The 15954-nt window shown below is 41.6% G+C and overlaps 1 protein-coding gene across 1 annotated transcript in view; it reads left to right on the forward strand.

The window, feature by feature from the left end:
* The window catches only part of LOC124595845, a 53554-nt gene that overhangs the window by 19185 nt on the left and 18415 nt on the right, over nt 1-15954 (forward strand). The window contains exons 4-5 of the mRNA XM_047134747.1: nt 10469-10593; nt 13863-13985. Coding sequence (XP_046990703.1) covers nt 10469-10593; nt 13863-13985 — 248 coding nt within the window. The remainder of the gene's footprint in view (nt 1-10468; nt 10594-13862; nt 13986-15954) is intronic.

Raw genomic sequence — 15954 nt, forward strand, 5'->3', positions numbered from 1 at the left:
CTGACGCAGCCTCCGCTGCTTGGCTTGTTCCCACCATTCTTGCTTATAACTCCACTGTAGCCATTAATTTCACTCTGCTACTCCTTAAACTTAGTTATTGCGGTGAATCATCGCCCATCTACATTCTGGACAATTGCGCATCAAATGACCAACTCTCTTACAAATAAAACAATTCTTTGACACTCACTAGGTTACAAAAATTACATCTCTTAGGCGCTATGTTATCATCTCTCCCATTTCCCCTGAAACCAGATAAATCTGCAGGCTCCTCCAGCCTTACAAAAGACACCTTTAAAAAGTCCGTCCTAATTAACAAAAGAATTACACATAAACCATAAATCAAACGTACTCATCCATCCACATCGTGCTCGTGTGCAGGTGAACAATCCTGCTTTCCTACCTATATTGGTATGGACGAACACCTCTCGAACGACAAGACATAAAAAGAAGTGCATGACCACCCGTCACGAACGCCACCAAACACCTCAACCAACCCTCTACACCGGCACATCTCAATGCTACTTGCTCGACATAAGATGTGGGAGTGAAAATCCGGTACCAGCGTTGCAACTGGCACCACCTCTGACAAAACTGTTGCGGGTTTGGAGGTGGAACCTGGGACTCCAGATGGCCGAGCTGAAGCCGGAACCCACCGCGCCGTACTTTGTCAGGAGGCCGAGCAAGTTCAAGAGCCTTAAGGGGCAGTTTAGAGCGAACATGGCCCGTAGACTGGAGTGGAACCGAGCCCCTCCTGGACCTGCTGCAGATTGCTGTCACTGCCCTCTTTCAGGTAGACAGTGTGATGTCCTAGTTCAGGCTGCTGTTCCATCCCGCCAGAGTGTTGTGTCGCCGGAGGCGGAACGTACCCCAAACAAGTACATAGAAACAAAGTACAAGTTAATATGGAATATTTCTAGCATTGCTGGCAGACTGGCCCCTATTAGCGTACACCAGCACAGGCCCGTCCCGACGCTTGACTGACCTGGCACACTCTGTGTCCCAAGCTAAAATTGCCTGTCTATTTATATTGGTTTTCCCCTCGCTTCTGACGTAGTGTCAGAGAGGCACAGAAACAATTGCAGAGATAAATTCCCACACGTCAGCCACTTACAAATCGCCCTCCTGGCTCTGGCCCAGGCCCTGCCTCGTACATGCCCTGCCAGCTGCCCCATATTCCATCGTCCAACCCTCACCTTCACTGAGTTTTGATAAAATTTCCCTTTCCTTCGACTAGGACTGACACTAGCAAAAATGGTTCAAATGGCTCTGAGCACTATGGAACTTAACATCTATGGTCATCAGCCCCCTAGAACTTAAAACTACCGAAACCTAACTAACCTAAGGACAGCACACAACACTAAGTCATCACGAGGCAGAGAAAATCCCTGACCTCGCCGGGAATCGAAACCGGGATCCCGTGCGTGGGAAGTGAGAACGCTACCGCACGACCACGAGCTGTGGACGACTGGCTAACACTAGCGCAGCACACTTTAGTGCCCGGTTGAGGGTTCTTCGAACCACCTCCACACTATTTATCTACCATTCCACTCTAACAGCACATGGTAAATGTAATTACTTAAACCTTCTCGTTCGACTTCTGATTTCCTTGTTCTATTGCGTTTCGCATTTCTGTGCAGGTTGGCGGCAATAAGATATTTTAGCATTCAGAGGAGAAAGTTGGTATCTGAAATGTGAAAAGATCTTACCACACCGAAAGCCGCCTTTGTTTAAACCAGGGGTCTCCAAACTACGGCCCGCGGGCCGAAACCGGCCCGCGTTAGCTGGCCGGACATCCCCGGTATCCGGCCCGCCAAATATTTGCCAAGAATTGAGTTTCGAGGCCTATCGCGACCAATACACCGTGACATTGGCTCTGCTACTCGCTACAAGACTATATAACTAAACTTATTGTTGCGCCGCTTGAAATAACAATGCGTTGACATGCTCTACCTCTGTTACGTCTTGCAGTAATAGTGTTGCTGACAATGATTTTGAGATTTCGTTAACTTTGCAGGACGCTTTCGTGAAGAATGTGCAGTGACATACTTTTTTCTCGGTGAAATTCGCCAGAATAAAATACGCCAGAATTTCGGTCAGGTACGTACACCAATCAAAATTATGTAATTAAATAAAAATATCAGTTCGTTTCAGTGCTAGCTATTCCCACAACCTTAGATTTTTGCGATTTCATCTTTCCTTTAGCCTTACATTACGGTGATGATGGAGTGCTAGGGTGCTTTAATCGCACTGGGTAGATCTTGGCACTTATGACTTCGTGGAGGAGTCAATGTGGCCTGCGGACTGAAAAGTTTGGAGACCCCTGGTTTAAACGGCTGCGTCACCAACTCGCTCACTATATGCGCGACTAGCTTAGCCCTATTTCACGGTATTACAAAACTAGCTGCCCTTCCTATGGGCTTTTTCGATGTCCTCCGTCAATCCTATCTGGTAAGGATCCCATACAGGACAGCAGTATTCTAGGGAGAACGGATAAGCGTAATCTAGGCGGTTCCTTTAGTAGACATGTTGCGTCTTCTAAGTGTTCTGCCAACAAAACACAGTCTTTAGTTCTCCTTCCCCGCAACATTATCTCTGTTATCACTTCGATTTAAGTTGAACGTAATCGTAATTCCAAGGTATGTAGTTGATCTGACAGCCTTTAGATTTGTGTGATTTAACCGATCTCTTTTAATGCTATGTGGATGATCTCACGATTTTCCTTAGTTACAAACAACTGCCACTTTTTGCGCCATGCAGTTTTATAATGAATTGGTTTTGATCTTCTGCTGATTTTACTTGATAGTAAATTACGTGATTGGCATGGTATGTGCGAGTAGCTAATTTGGAGGGACGAAATTGGCTCGCTAATCGGAATTGATTTCAGTCGGGCAAGCTCCTTGAATTCTGATGAGTGCTATTGCAATCTTTGTATAAACGTCGCAGAGTATGAACTACAACTTCACTGAATAACAGCCGGCCGCTGTGGGCGAGCGGTTCTAGGTGTTTCAGTTCGGAACCGCGCTGCTGCTACGGTTGCAGGTTCGAATCCTGCCTCATGCATGGATGTGTGTGCTGTCCTTAGGTTAGTTAGGTTTAAGTAGTTCTGAGTCAAGGGACTGATGACCTCAGATGTTAAGTCCCATAGTGCTTAGAGCCATTTGAACCATTTGAACTGAATAACAAAGAGCTTTAATAATACAATAGTTTGAAAAACATATGGGCAAAAGTAACATAGGCTTGTTATGTAATTTCCAAGTAACATCCAAATATATTATATGTATGTACGTATACATGTATGAATATTTGTGTGTGTGTGTGTTTGTGTGTGGATGTGGGTGTTCCACATCTCCTCCTAAACTACTGGACCGATTTCAACCAAACATGATACACATATGCCTTACTGTCGGGCAAAAATCGCTGTGGGGAGCCCGAACCACCTGTCTACCACAGTTCAGCAGATATGACGTCAAAACCAATGACATGCGTGAAAAACTGCCGCATCCTGCATGACGTTTAGATTTATTACTTTTGTGCCACTAACTCTATTTGCAATAAATTTCGCAGACAATATGCACATATCCGCTAAGTGTACCTAGAAAATTATATCATAATACCGCACATAATTCGGCAGGTGTGACGTCATAGACCCTAAGATGGTTGAAGGACTGTCGCATATACCACTGAATGGATCTATGAAATTATATCATCGTACGACGCACACTTCAGGAGATATGGCTTCATAAAAATTAAGCACATGGCCAGACGCGGCGTGGTCCTGGCGTGGATGCACAGCTGTAAATAAATACCTGGGAAACTGTGGGTTCCTCTGCTGGTAGCACATGTAGCAACAACTGCCACAGTATACTACATAACGTAATTGAAAGTAGTGCAAAGTGATACGAACAGAAATGAGTTTCATTCAAAGACGATACTTGCAGTGAAGTCACTGTGAATGTTGACCGTCACATGGATATTACAAAAGGATTGACAAAGTTCCCAATAGGGTGTGTTATTACCACGCTCAAATGCCAGGCACAATGTTGGTAAGGAGTTCTTGTCTTACACATTGCATTGCTTCACCATCGCTGTTGATGACTGCTAGATGGTCGTTGGTGATTGACAGCATGCTGTATTACGTCTGCCTAATGCATCACACATGTGCTCGATGGGATTTCATTTGGCCAATCCAGTCGCCGAATATCACTTTCGTCCAATATCACCTCGTTCCAAGTCTCCTCCATCTTCGCAATTTGATGTGGTCATGTATTTTCATCCATCAAAATAAAGTGGTGGCCTAACGCACCCCGAAAATATGCACATAGAGAACGAGTACAGCATCAGAACAACGTTAACCGCTGAGTTTTCCGTATTCAAAGATCTGTGTGTCAGTATGCCCAAGCGAAGTCTCCATCAGCTTAACACCTGAACGTCGCAACTGACCTTGGTGACGGTAGTGGCTGGAGAGAATAGGTCATCAGACTGGACAGATAGGGCTGTAGCGAACGTCTACAATGCAGACACACCATTGACGTTGAAAAGTGTGGAGCAGGACGTGGCAGTCGCACACACATTTACAACACGTTAACTCAACATGCAAGCAGCCTATCGATGATTGAAGCCAATGGACTCGTAACCTACGATTACATTTTAAGTTATTTGATTAAATCTATAACCCCTTTTTGTATGGGCAGGACGCAGTGCAATTAGTGCTTATTCATATGCGTGGGAGGCACCCTGGTTAAATCTATGGAGGATAAGGTGATGACAAGTTAATGGTTTGACGATTAGAAGCATAGCCTCCTTCCACGGTTGTAAGGCGTCAGACAGACAACCTACAGTTTGAATATAAAACCGATCAGAGTAGGAGACAGCGTTGTGCGCTGCAAAAGCAACACTTTTGTGAAAGGTTATAGGTTGCTGAGATAAGGAAATGAGATAGCAGGGACCCCAGGACAGATAGAATTTGAGCGCTGCGGCGATTAATGGCTGCTGACTTGAGATCTGAGGTGTTAACGGCCTTACTGTGATATGAAGTGATAGTTTGAAAACTTGTGAAGAGATGCATTGGTAAACATGGGAGGGTTTCAGGTAATTATGAGCTCTGTGACGAGGAAGGAGAACTGCAGGGACATTGGAGGTTTAATGGGATGGAGACCCAAGAAAATGAGTAAAAGAACTGAAACATTACGGATGGGCAAAGTCGTACAGGTAGGATGTGTCGAGTCTTGTACTGCAAGGAATCAAGGGGGAGGATGTTGTTACGAGTGGCCGGTATCCTCTTTCTACAACAAGAATGTACACTTGATTTGTTACAGTTCTTTATTTACATGAACTGGGAGATTTACTTAACCTGAGTAGAGTCCATGTTTTGTGGTACAAGCTCATCAGCGATAGTCCTCTTGCAGATAGTAAAGTACAATTCTGGTTCAGGTAAAATAGTCTCACTGTGGTCACTAATCTGGTCGCTATGTACTGTCGTAGCCTGTGACGAACTGAACCTGCTCTGCAAGTAACTGACAAACTGGATGTTTGAGTGAGGCCCACCGAACAGCGGCGGCGGCCTAAATACTTGCTGTCGATAGGGCGTTGGCGGCATGTTGCTTGTGGGTGTGTCTCTGGCCGCTCTCGTGATAGGTGCGCTTGATACAGCACCTACTAATGGATCTTCTCGCTTCATCTTTGCCGACCGGTATGCTGGCGACACTTTACACCAGCACAGGAAGCCACTGTTGCTTTGCAAAGAAGAAATTTGGAGCGGTTGAGAGGTGGCCCTCCTAGTTAGGCATGAGACGGCTGAGGAACAGAATACTTTAATGGAGATGCTTTAAAGAATTTTACGTCTCTGAACCTCGGTTTTGCTTATCAGAAAAATAATTTCGAAGTCCGAAATGTGTTAAGAGTGAAATTTTATCAAATGAACTACATAATGCTTGTCAGCTTCACATCATTCAGTAAAGCTTTGCTTCACGCAAGCGCAATGGACTATTTATCTTACTGATTTTGCCTATACTTAATGAACATAAATTTGTCACAATGTAATAGTACTTGCTCTAACAGAAGCAATGTAGCTATGTTAACAACATTAACCGACCTTCATAACAGCATGAATAATTAATTGAAAAATCCATTTTTTATAAAGATTGTTGTACGTAAAATTGGCTATCGCATTTATAAACGATATCGATCTTGTACATTTTAAGACAGTACTTCTGTTCTATGGTAAGTATATGTCTATGGTAAATAGGCACTTTAACAGTTTCAATCGGCACTCCTTGCATTCGATTACGAATATATTTCCAGTGGCTTCCTGATAATGTCGTTGTGGTCTTCAGTCCGAACTGGTTTGGTGCAGCTCTCCATGCTGCTCTATTCTGCGCAAGCCTCTTCACCTCCAACTAACTGCTGCAACCAACGTCTTCCTGAATCTGCTTCCCTCCAATAATAAACTGGTGATGCCTTGATGTCTCAGAATGTGTCCTATCAACGGATCCCTTCTTTTGATCAGGGCCGGCCAAAGTGGCCGTGCGGTTAAAGGCGCTGCAGTCTGGAACCGCAAGACCGCTACGGTCGCAGGTTAGAATCCTGCCTCGGGCATGGATGTTTGTGATGTCCTTAGGTTAGTTAGGTTTAACTAGTTCTAAGTTCTAGGGGACTAATGACCTCAGCAGTTGAGTCCCATAGTGCTCAGAGCCATTTGAACCATTTTTTTTGATCAGGTTGTGGCACAAATTTCTTGCCTTCGCAATTCTATTCAATATCTCTCATTAGTTACGTGATCTACTCTTATAATCTTCAATAGTCTTCTGCAGCACCACATTTCGAAATTTTTATTCTCTTTTTGGTCTAAACTATTTATCCTCCACGTTTCACTTCCATATATGACTATACTCCAGACAAATACTTTCAGAAACGACTTCATAGAACTTAAATCTGTATCTGATAGTAACAAAATTTTCTTCTTCAGAAACGCTTTTCTTGTCATTGCCAATCTGCGTTTTTATCCTCTCCACCTCGGGCATCATCAGTTATTTTGCTGCCCAAATAGCGAAACTCTTCTACTTCTTTAAATGTCTCGTTTCTTAATCTAATTCACTCAGCATCACGTGATATTATTCAACTACGTTACATTATCCTTGTTTTTCTTGTGTTGATGTTCATTTTACATCCTCCTTTCAAGACCTGTCAATTCTGTCCAACTGCTCTTCCTAGTTCTTTGCTTTCTCTGACAGAATTACTATGTCATCGCCAAAACTCAAAAGTTTTTATTTCTCTTACCTGAATCTTAATTCCTCTTCCAAATTTTCCTATGGTTATCTTTACTGGTTTTTCTATGTACATTATAGAATATCATTGGCGATAGGCTACAACCTTGTCTCACTTCCTTCTCAACCACTGCTTCCCTTTCACGTCCCTCGGCTCTCATACTGCCACCTGGAATTTATATAAGTTGTAAATAGTCTTCCGCTCCCCGTATTTCACCCCTGCTACTCTCACAATTTCAAAGAGAGTATTCCAGTCAACATTGTTAAAAGCTTTCTATTTCTATCGCTTGTACCTTGTCCTGCGATTACGCAGGGTCGGCCATGGTTAACCGGATTTGGCATATTGATTTTAAGAGGTGACCGGACGCCCTTCCTGCCGTCACCCCATACCCCACAGGACAGAATTAGTGTACACCAGCTGTCTGCATCGAGTGTAAGTCGTGAAATAGTGTGCACGTCTTTCAAATGTCTGTGGGTCGTGTAACTGAGGCGGGACGTGGGGACGAGCTCGGTATGCACCTAGTAGGATGTGGAAAACCGCCTAAAAACCACATCCAGGTTGGCCGGCACCTCGGCCGTCGTCGTTAATCCGTGGGGCGGATTTGATCCGGTGCCGGCGCGCCTGCCCGAGTCCCGGAAGTAGCGCGTTAGCGCTCTCGGCTCTCCTGGCAGGTTGTTAAAAAGCTTTCTCTAAGTCTACAAATGCTATAAATGTATATTTTCCTTGCCTTAAACTACCTTCTAAGATATGTCGTTAGGTCATTATTGCTTCGCTTATTCCTACATTTCTCCGGAATCCAAACTGATATTCCCTGAGGTCGGCTACTACCATTTTTTGTAAGGAATGCGTATTAGTATCTTGCAACCACGAATTGTTAAACTGTTAGTTCGGTAAGTTTCACACCTGTCAGCAACTGCCTTCTTTGTAACTGGAATTATTACATTCTTCTTGATGTCTGAGAGTATTTCACCTGTCCCATAGATCTTCCACACCAGATGGTGGAGTTTTGTTGTGGCTCACTCTCCCAAGGCTATCAGTAGTTCTGACCGAATATCGTCTACTCCCACGGCAACGTCTCAGAGTCTGTCAAATTCTCCTCGCATCATCGTATCTCCCGTCTCATCTTCATCTACGTCCACTTCCCTTTCTATGACATAACCTTCAAGTTTATCTTCCTTGTATAGACCTTCTAGGAATGATGGTTTTACCTGCGTGTCATCTTCGTTGCTTCCTTTGCCAGAAGCAAAGAATGACTTTCTACAGTAAAAATCGCAGAACTGAAAAAGCAGAAAACAATCTTACCAATTACTGAATGAATCGAAAATGAAGTTATGGGAGTATAAAAGACCGATTGTCATTGCAGCGGGAGGGAACAAAGGTCTGGCAGTGGCAAGGTGCTGAGTATACAAAACATGAACAAAATACGAACTTTTAACCTCTTTATCTTGCCTCAGAGGCACTGAGTGATATAAACAGTAGTAAACTTTTAAGTTGTAGAAAATTCCAGTCATTAATTTGACGTGCAGCTATTTATTCACCATTCAGTATTTGGTACATTCTTAACTGTGATGAAAATTTAAAAATTTGTCCCAGAGGGTCTCAGAGAGCTATTAACATTTAATTGTCTTGCTTGCAAAACAGACGTTAGAAGAACTACAATTTGAATGACACTTCAAATATTGAAAGAAAAAATATGAATACAAAAATGTTTGCTTCAACTAGCCTTACAGAGTAAGAAAATGAGTCTTAGCAAGGCTCACATGTTTTAGAACAATAACACACAAAAGAGCAGAAAGGACGCGATTGATTCGTAGGTTTAAGAGTGATCTAAGTTAGCTAAAATAGAACGCATCAGCCAACATGATCTCAGTTAGCTAAAATAGAACGCATCAGCCATCACAAGATTACCGGAGGGAGCCCAGCCCACGCATCACACAGTTGCTTGATTCGGCTCACATTCTGAAACAAAGACAGCGAATACATTAAAACCACGTAACAGAAATAATTTAGAAACTGAACTCGGCTCTTTGACCTTGCCGTAGTTGACTTGAAGCACGAGAAACTGTGGCTGTTGGACGAATGAATGGTCTAAAGTTAACAGTCAATTGCAGATACAAACGTTTTATAACAGTTTCAACACATGAGGATACTGTAGGAAACACATGTAGAATTTTAGAGAATCAGTATTTGCACTTAATCAGGTAATAACGGAACTATAACTGGGTAAAATATTGGCTTTTTCACAGGTGCCTTAACATCAGCTCGGGAGTGTTGCGATTAGCAGGCATACTAATACACATTAAGAAAAAAGGCCAAAAGAAAAGCTGCTGGCGAAAACTAAACAACGCTATAGGCGAGAAGCCAAAACAGATTTCAGTGACATGAGCTTAGCAAAGGAATAGAAGCTTTTTCGAATCGTGTGTAACATTTAATCGCACGAAAGACAAGATGGCCACCACTTATTTCTATACCATTCGTTGATTAAATAAGAAATACGGGCAAGACCACATCAACCAAGGTCGCTGAAATGGAAACTATACCATCTCAAAACGTCCAGCCCGCGATCTTGAAGGCAAACGAAAGCAGTGGTTCTTCAAAATGGCGCAGGCACGCTCTCCGTGGTAAACGACTGCCAACCGCAATACGCCGACCAGACCTCCGCTTTCAGCGAGCGACCCCTGTCAGCATCCGGAACAGCCAGAAAGAGCGAGAGGCGTCGCAGAGAATCGGCCGTGTTGGTAAATCTTATCCAAGAACCACAAGGCTACCCTCTTGGAACACCAGGGAAGCCGTCGCTAAGAAACGAATTGCAGAGAAGTTCTACGAGTGGCCAGTGTCGATTTAAGCACGCGCACAGCTCTCCAATAAATCTGCTGTTATGTGTCTATTCAAACCCACTAACCAGCATGGAGCCTGAAAGAAGCAACAGTATAATTAACTAAATATAAATTACTAAGAAATGACAAAATGTTCACATTCCCTATATCACATTGGTTCATTACACAAACCTTTTAGTGGTTGACTTAAACCTTGCGTAGTGTTGGTTTTTGAGTACTTTTTCTAATTTCTAACAACAGACTGTATCTATAAAGCTGATGGATATCAATAAATACAAAACCCCCTTTTTTTTAAATTTCATCCTGTAACACGCTAAAGGCTAATGAATCTCGCAAATGTCAAAAACGAAACTTAACTTTCCTTACAGGAGAGAAGCAACTTTCCTTTGTCCAGGAACTGACTGTGGAATAGTTGGCGTTCCTTCGGGTCGGGAAGCAGAATGCTACATGACAAATGGCCTAGATGCGTGTTGCCCCACTGGAGTACGATGTGGTGAGTGACTAAAATTAAATAAATTCATTATATTCATTACATCCAATGTGGATTTATTAAATTGTTCTACAAGTTAACATTTATTGCTGTCTGTACTAAATATCCCGCAGAACAAGTATGTAGGGGCCATAAAAGAAATAATGCTAGGAATTCTTACACGAGTCACAGGCGCTGTCAGTCTCTACTTTACATTTGTCTTCTAGGAAAGGTTTTAGGAAACTCCTCTCCTATCTACTTGTGGTACAATGTCCAAGGACAGGGGTTGACGGGAGAACGTACATTGCAAACGTTTTTCTCGACTGGTCTTTTAATACTGCACTTGCTGTGTAAAAAATAACAATTTCCCAAGTCGTAAATGTACTTGCAGAAATCTGCAGACAGTGAAAACTTTCATGTTCATCTACATCTACAACGATACTCTGCAAATCACATTTAAGTGCCTGGCAGAAGGTTCATCGAACCACCTTCACAATTCTCTATTATTCCAATCTCGTGTAGCGCGCGGAAAGAACCAACACCTATATCTTTCCGTACGAGCTCTGATTTCCCTTATTTTATCACGGTGATCGTTTCTCCCTATGTAGGTCGGTGTCAACAAAATATTTTCGCATTTGAAGGAGAAATTTGGAGACTGGAATTTCGTGAGAAGATTCTGTCGCAACGAAAAACGCCTTTCTTTTAATGATGTCCAGCCCAAATCCTGTATCATTTCTGTGGCACTCTCTCCCATATTTCGCGATAATACAAAACGTGCTGCCCTTCTTTGAACTTTTTCGATGTACTCCGTCAATCCTATCTGGTAAGGATCCCACACCGCGCAGCAGTATTCTAAAACAGGACGGACAAGCGTAGCGTAGGCAGTCTTCTTAGTAGATCTGTTACATTTTCCAAGAGTCCTGCCAATAAAACGCAGGCTTTGGTTACCCTTCCCCACAACATTTTCTATGTGTCCTTCCAATTTAAGTTGTTCGTAACTGTAATACCTAGGTATTTAGCTGAATTTACGGCTTTTAGATTAGACTGATTTATTGTGTGACCGACGTTTAACTAATTCCTTTTAGCACTCATGTGCATGACCTCACACTTTTAGTTATTTAGGGTATATTGATTATGTAATGATGTTAATTATATAATGGTAAGACGGCCATTGGGAGATGTGTACTCTGACTATAATTTATTGGTTAAGGAATGAAGATCAAAGAAATTTGAGAACGGCTGGAAATTATGGAGATGAGAGCAGGATCACTTAAAATGTGGAGAACTTTTTGAGAGTTTCACAGGGAGCATTAGGCCATGATTAATTGCAATAGAGGAAAAGGACACAGCACAACTAGAATGAGTAGCTTTGAGAAATAGTGAAGGTATCAGAAGATGAATTGAGCTGAAGGACATGGGCCAGTAGAAGTCTTGGAATAAATCATGGGATAATCAGTTTAAGTGACAAAAGGAGAAAATGAGAAGCTGACAAAAGGTAGTACAGATGTCAAAAACATGAGTTTGAGGAAGTGCAAAATCGCTAAGCAGCAATGACGTATGGACAAAAGCAATTTTATAGAAGCATGTATACCTAGGAGCAAGACAGACAACGCCTATACGAAAATTAAAGAGTACTTTGGACGTAAAAGAAGATGCTGCATGAATATCAAGGGCTCGTATGGCAAGCGTGTACTAAAAGAGAAGGGGAACTTCGGAGATATAAGAAATACATACAAGGGCTATAAAAGAACAATTAACTTCAAGACAGTTTTACAATATGAGAAGATTAAGTAGATGAAAGTAAGAAGAGCTTGATAAACAACTGAAAGATCCGATTTGAAACAAGGCCCCTGGACTAGACGACATTCCCTCAGAACTATTCAGTTCCTTGGGAGAGTCAGCCACGGCAAAAGTATTCCATCGGGAGTGTAAGCAACATGGTGAAATACCATGAGGCTTCTAGGAGGATGTAATAATTCCGATTCCAATGGAAGCAGGTGCTGGCCGTTATGGATATTACCGGACTACCGGTTTAGTAGGTCTTGGTGGCAAAATACTGACATCAATGGAAAAACTGTTAGATGATCAGTTTGAGTTCTGCAGAAATACAGGAACCGCAAAGAATTACCTATCCAAGAGGATAGGTTAAAGTAAGGCTAACCTACGTTTGATGGAAACATTTTGACAATGTTGACCTGAATACATTCTTTGAAAATCTCAAGCTGGCAGGAAAAAATACAGGAAGCGGAATGATGTCTACAGCTTGTACAGAGTTAAGAATGAGTCGACTGACATGAAAGAGAAGCAGTAGCTGAGATAGGTGTCAGATGTTATTCAATCTGTCTTAGCAGCAATGTACCGATTATTACACAGCCGGAACTGTAAAAATTACAAACAAAAAACTTTGTGTGCAGAAATCTGAATCGCATGAAATAAATTTTCGTGAATTGGGTATAACCTGATGAAGATAAAGATAAGAAATATAATTCCGTCCATGTTAATAACTGGAAGCAGAATGGGATATATACCGATAACAGCAAAAATTCTGTTGTAGATACGAAAAATGCACCATATACAATGATACATATTGTCACAATAAAAGAGCAAAATTTTATTCTATTTTTTGTGCTGTCTCCTTAAACTTGAAGACAGGGTGGATACCTGTCGGCATAAGGGAAAATTTCTTGTCGATAAATGACATAAACTTGCCATAGAATTACTTGGTTTCAAGGAAGGAAATGCGAAAAAGTTTTGCTTCGTGGGTTTTTCTTTCCACGCTATTAATACCGTTTATGCTTATATGGTTCAAGAGGTTAGTCAGGTATCTGCTGTATACCACTCTTTCATACTGCACTGATCAAATCTGGAGAACTGTCATGGTCTTTAGCAGACCAGAAGTGTGACAAATGTGTCATTTACGTTGTTGGTACAATCTACTGCGATAAACACCCCCCAACCCGTTTTTGAAACCATTTTACAATTCAATATATACTATAGTATGACCGGCTTGCAGCACGCAAACTACAATGCCCAAGACAGAGCTTCCAAGAGACTGGTCATCAAGGGGTATACATGAGGTTACACGGAAGAGATTCACGTTCACCTGATAATGAACTCAACAGAGTAACTTTACGTCCGCTTGCCGCTCTAGTGTCGCTGGGTAAAACGAAAGCATTCAGGAGTGTCGCAACAGTGTACGTATGTAACCAGGAAATGAGATAATTTAGAATAGCCTTATACTCTACCGAGGAATATTCCTGTATCTGTCTGTTAAAATAATATAACTTTTACAGTGAATGATACCGACATTCCTCCGGCCGAGTGTTCATACAAGGGGAAGACATTCCGAGAAGATCAGAGAATAGATGGAACTTACTCTGAGTGCAAGAAATGTGTCTGCCAAAAAGGATTTGACGGTAAGTGACTGCCTTCCATCATGCAGACTTCCATCTGCCTTCATACCGAACGACCTAATGTTGATTAATCATAAACAGCCAACAAATGAATTCAACAGTGTTGTGTACCGTCGATGTGACACGTTGATTGTGTTTCGAGCAATACTGCCTACGTATGTTTCCTTATTCACTGGTAGTCACAATTTCCCGGTAAACAGGTGCGTTTTTAATAAGTGTTACCTCCATACATGTTAATAATTAAATTTACTCTCACATGTGACGAGTATTTGCGCGTCATCTCTGCTTATATCATTTCATAAAACATTAATGTAACCAAGTAACATCGTGTACTTGTGAACAAGTAGGCTAGCTTGGAAAGTTCACATCCAAAACCGAAAAGCAAACAATTAATATTTGCTGTTAGTCATCACTCTTCAGAGATAAATGAGTTTTTTAAAGGGCGTTATATATTCAAAAGGACAATATTCAATTTTCAACATTTCTTTGCTGTTGGCACGTGACACATGCTAGGCACAGTTCACAGAAATCGTTAACCACTGTGTGACCGATTGTAGAGTCGTCTAGGCACAAACCCGGACGCGTGATATGGCGTGTGCTATCAAGGAGGCGTTGAAAATTGGATATTATCATTTTGAATGGATAACGCACTTTAAAAACATCCAGCATCTCTGAAGAAAGATGAGTTATAGTAAATATTAATTGTATGCTTTCCGTTTTGAATGTGAACATTTTAGGCTAGATTAAACTGTTATGAATATCAATTCAAATACACACACAGAGTTACTGTCTTGCAGCCCAATGGCTGAGAAACCATAGCAACTGAACAACTTGCATCAGTACTCCACGTTTATGTAAAAAATTTCATTCCTTTAGTCAATAATTAATGAGAATTGTTTACTCCAACGAATATCTTGCTCGTTACTCTATATGAAAATGGTGAAAAATAATGGTTGTTTTATACATACATTTTTATTGACCAATATGGATTCGGAATGTGACCTCTTGAAATATTTAAAATGCAGAACATTGTGCAACTCTTTTAAGCCAACATACTCGAAGCTATACTTCAGAGCAAGAATTGTGATAAGTTAAGTACAGGCAGGGTCTAAAAATATAGCGACTTGTATTTAATTGTTAATGGATTCTCAAAATTTAACCGAATTCTAGCTTTAGCGGTTATCTCTTTAATTTGAGTGTCTAATAAAGTAGAGAAGCGAAATGCAACTATGTGTTTAACAAATGAGGAGCGCCAATTCTTAAATTACAAGATATCCATCTTCCTTTCCGTCTTTCTTTTTAATCTATTCGCATCGTGATGTGATTAAGACCATCTGTTTACACACTAAACGTACAATGTGCATGCAGTCTTGGTGCATGCATCCAATCTACACAGAACATAATTTATACGTGTTCTGCTGGCGTCGTCAGCTCGGACCGCTCGAAATGGCTATAGCAGCGATAACAAATTCGACTTGCATTTTCAAAGACGAAAGTTCTGATCCCCATCTGTCCAATCAGTCACTTCTATAGAATTCCTAAATCACTTACGGTAAATAAAAGTCTGAAAAGGATAACGGCAGATTTCATTCCTGTCCATCTACAATGTGAGTTTAGACTTTGACTTTAACGATGCCTTCATTCATGGAAGGTTTAACGCTAACTGCCCTTTCACCGACACTGAAATTTTAATCCATAAAATTCCAGAAATAGTAAGGCAGGAATACACTAATTGTATTTACGAGGCCGTTCAATAAGCAACGTAACACGTTGGTCTCCGAAATTAAATTGGCTTTATTCAGGATTCCATTACACCAAATTGTTACCCACTCTTTAGGCTACAGAACGCTATTTTTTAACATAATCTCCGTTCAATTCGATGGCCTTACGTCATCATACTTGGAGGACCTGTACGCCAGTATGGTACCACTCTACTGGTCGACGTCAGAGACAACGTCTTGCCGCATAAGTA

The sequence above is a fragment of the Schistocerca americana genome, chromosome 2 (assembly GCF_021461395.2).
Source record: "Schistocerca americana isolate TAMUIC-IGC-003095 chromosome 2, iqSchAmer2.1, whole genome shotgun sequence".
NCBI classification, from domain to species: domain Eukaryota; kingdom Metazoa; phylum Arthropoda; class Insecta; order Orthoptera; family Acrididae; genus Schistocerca; species Schistocerca americana.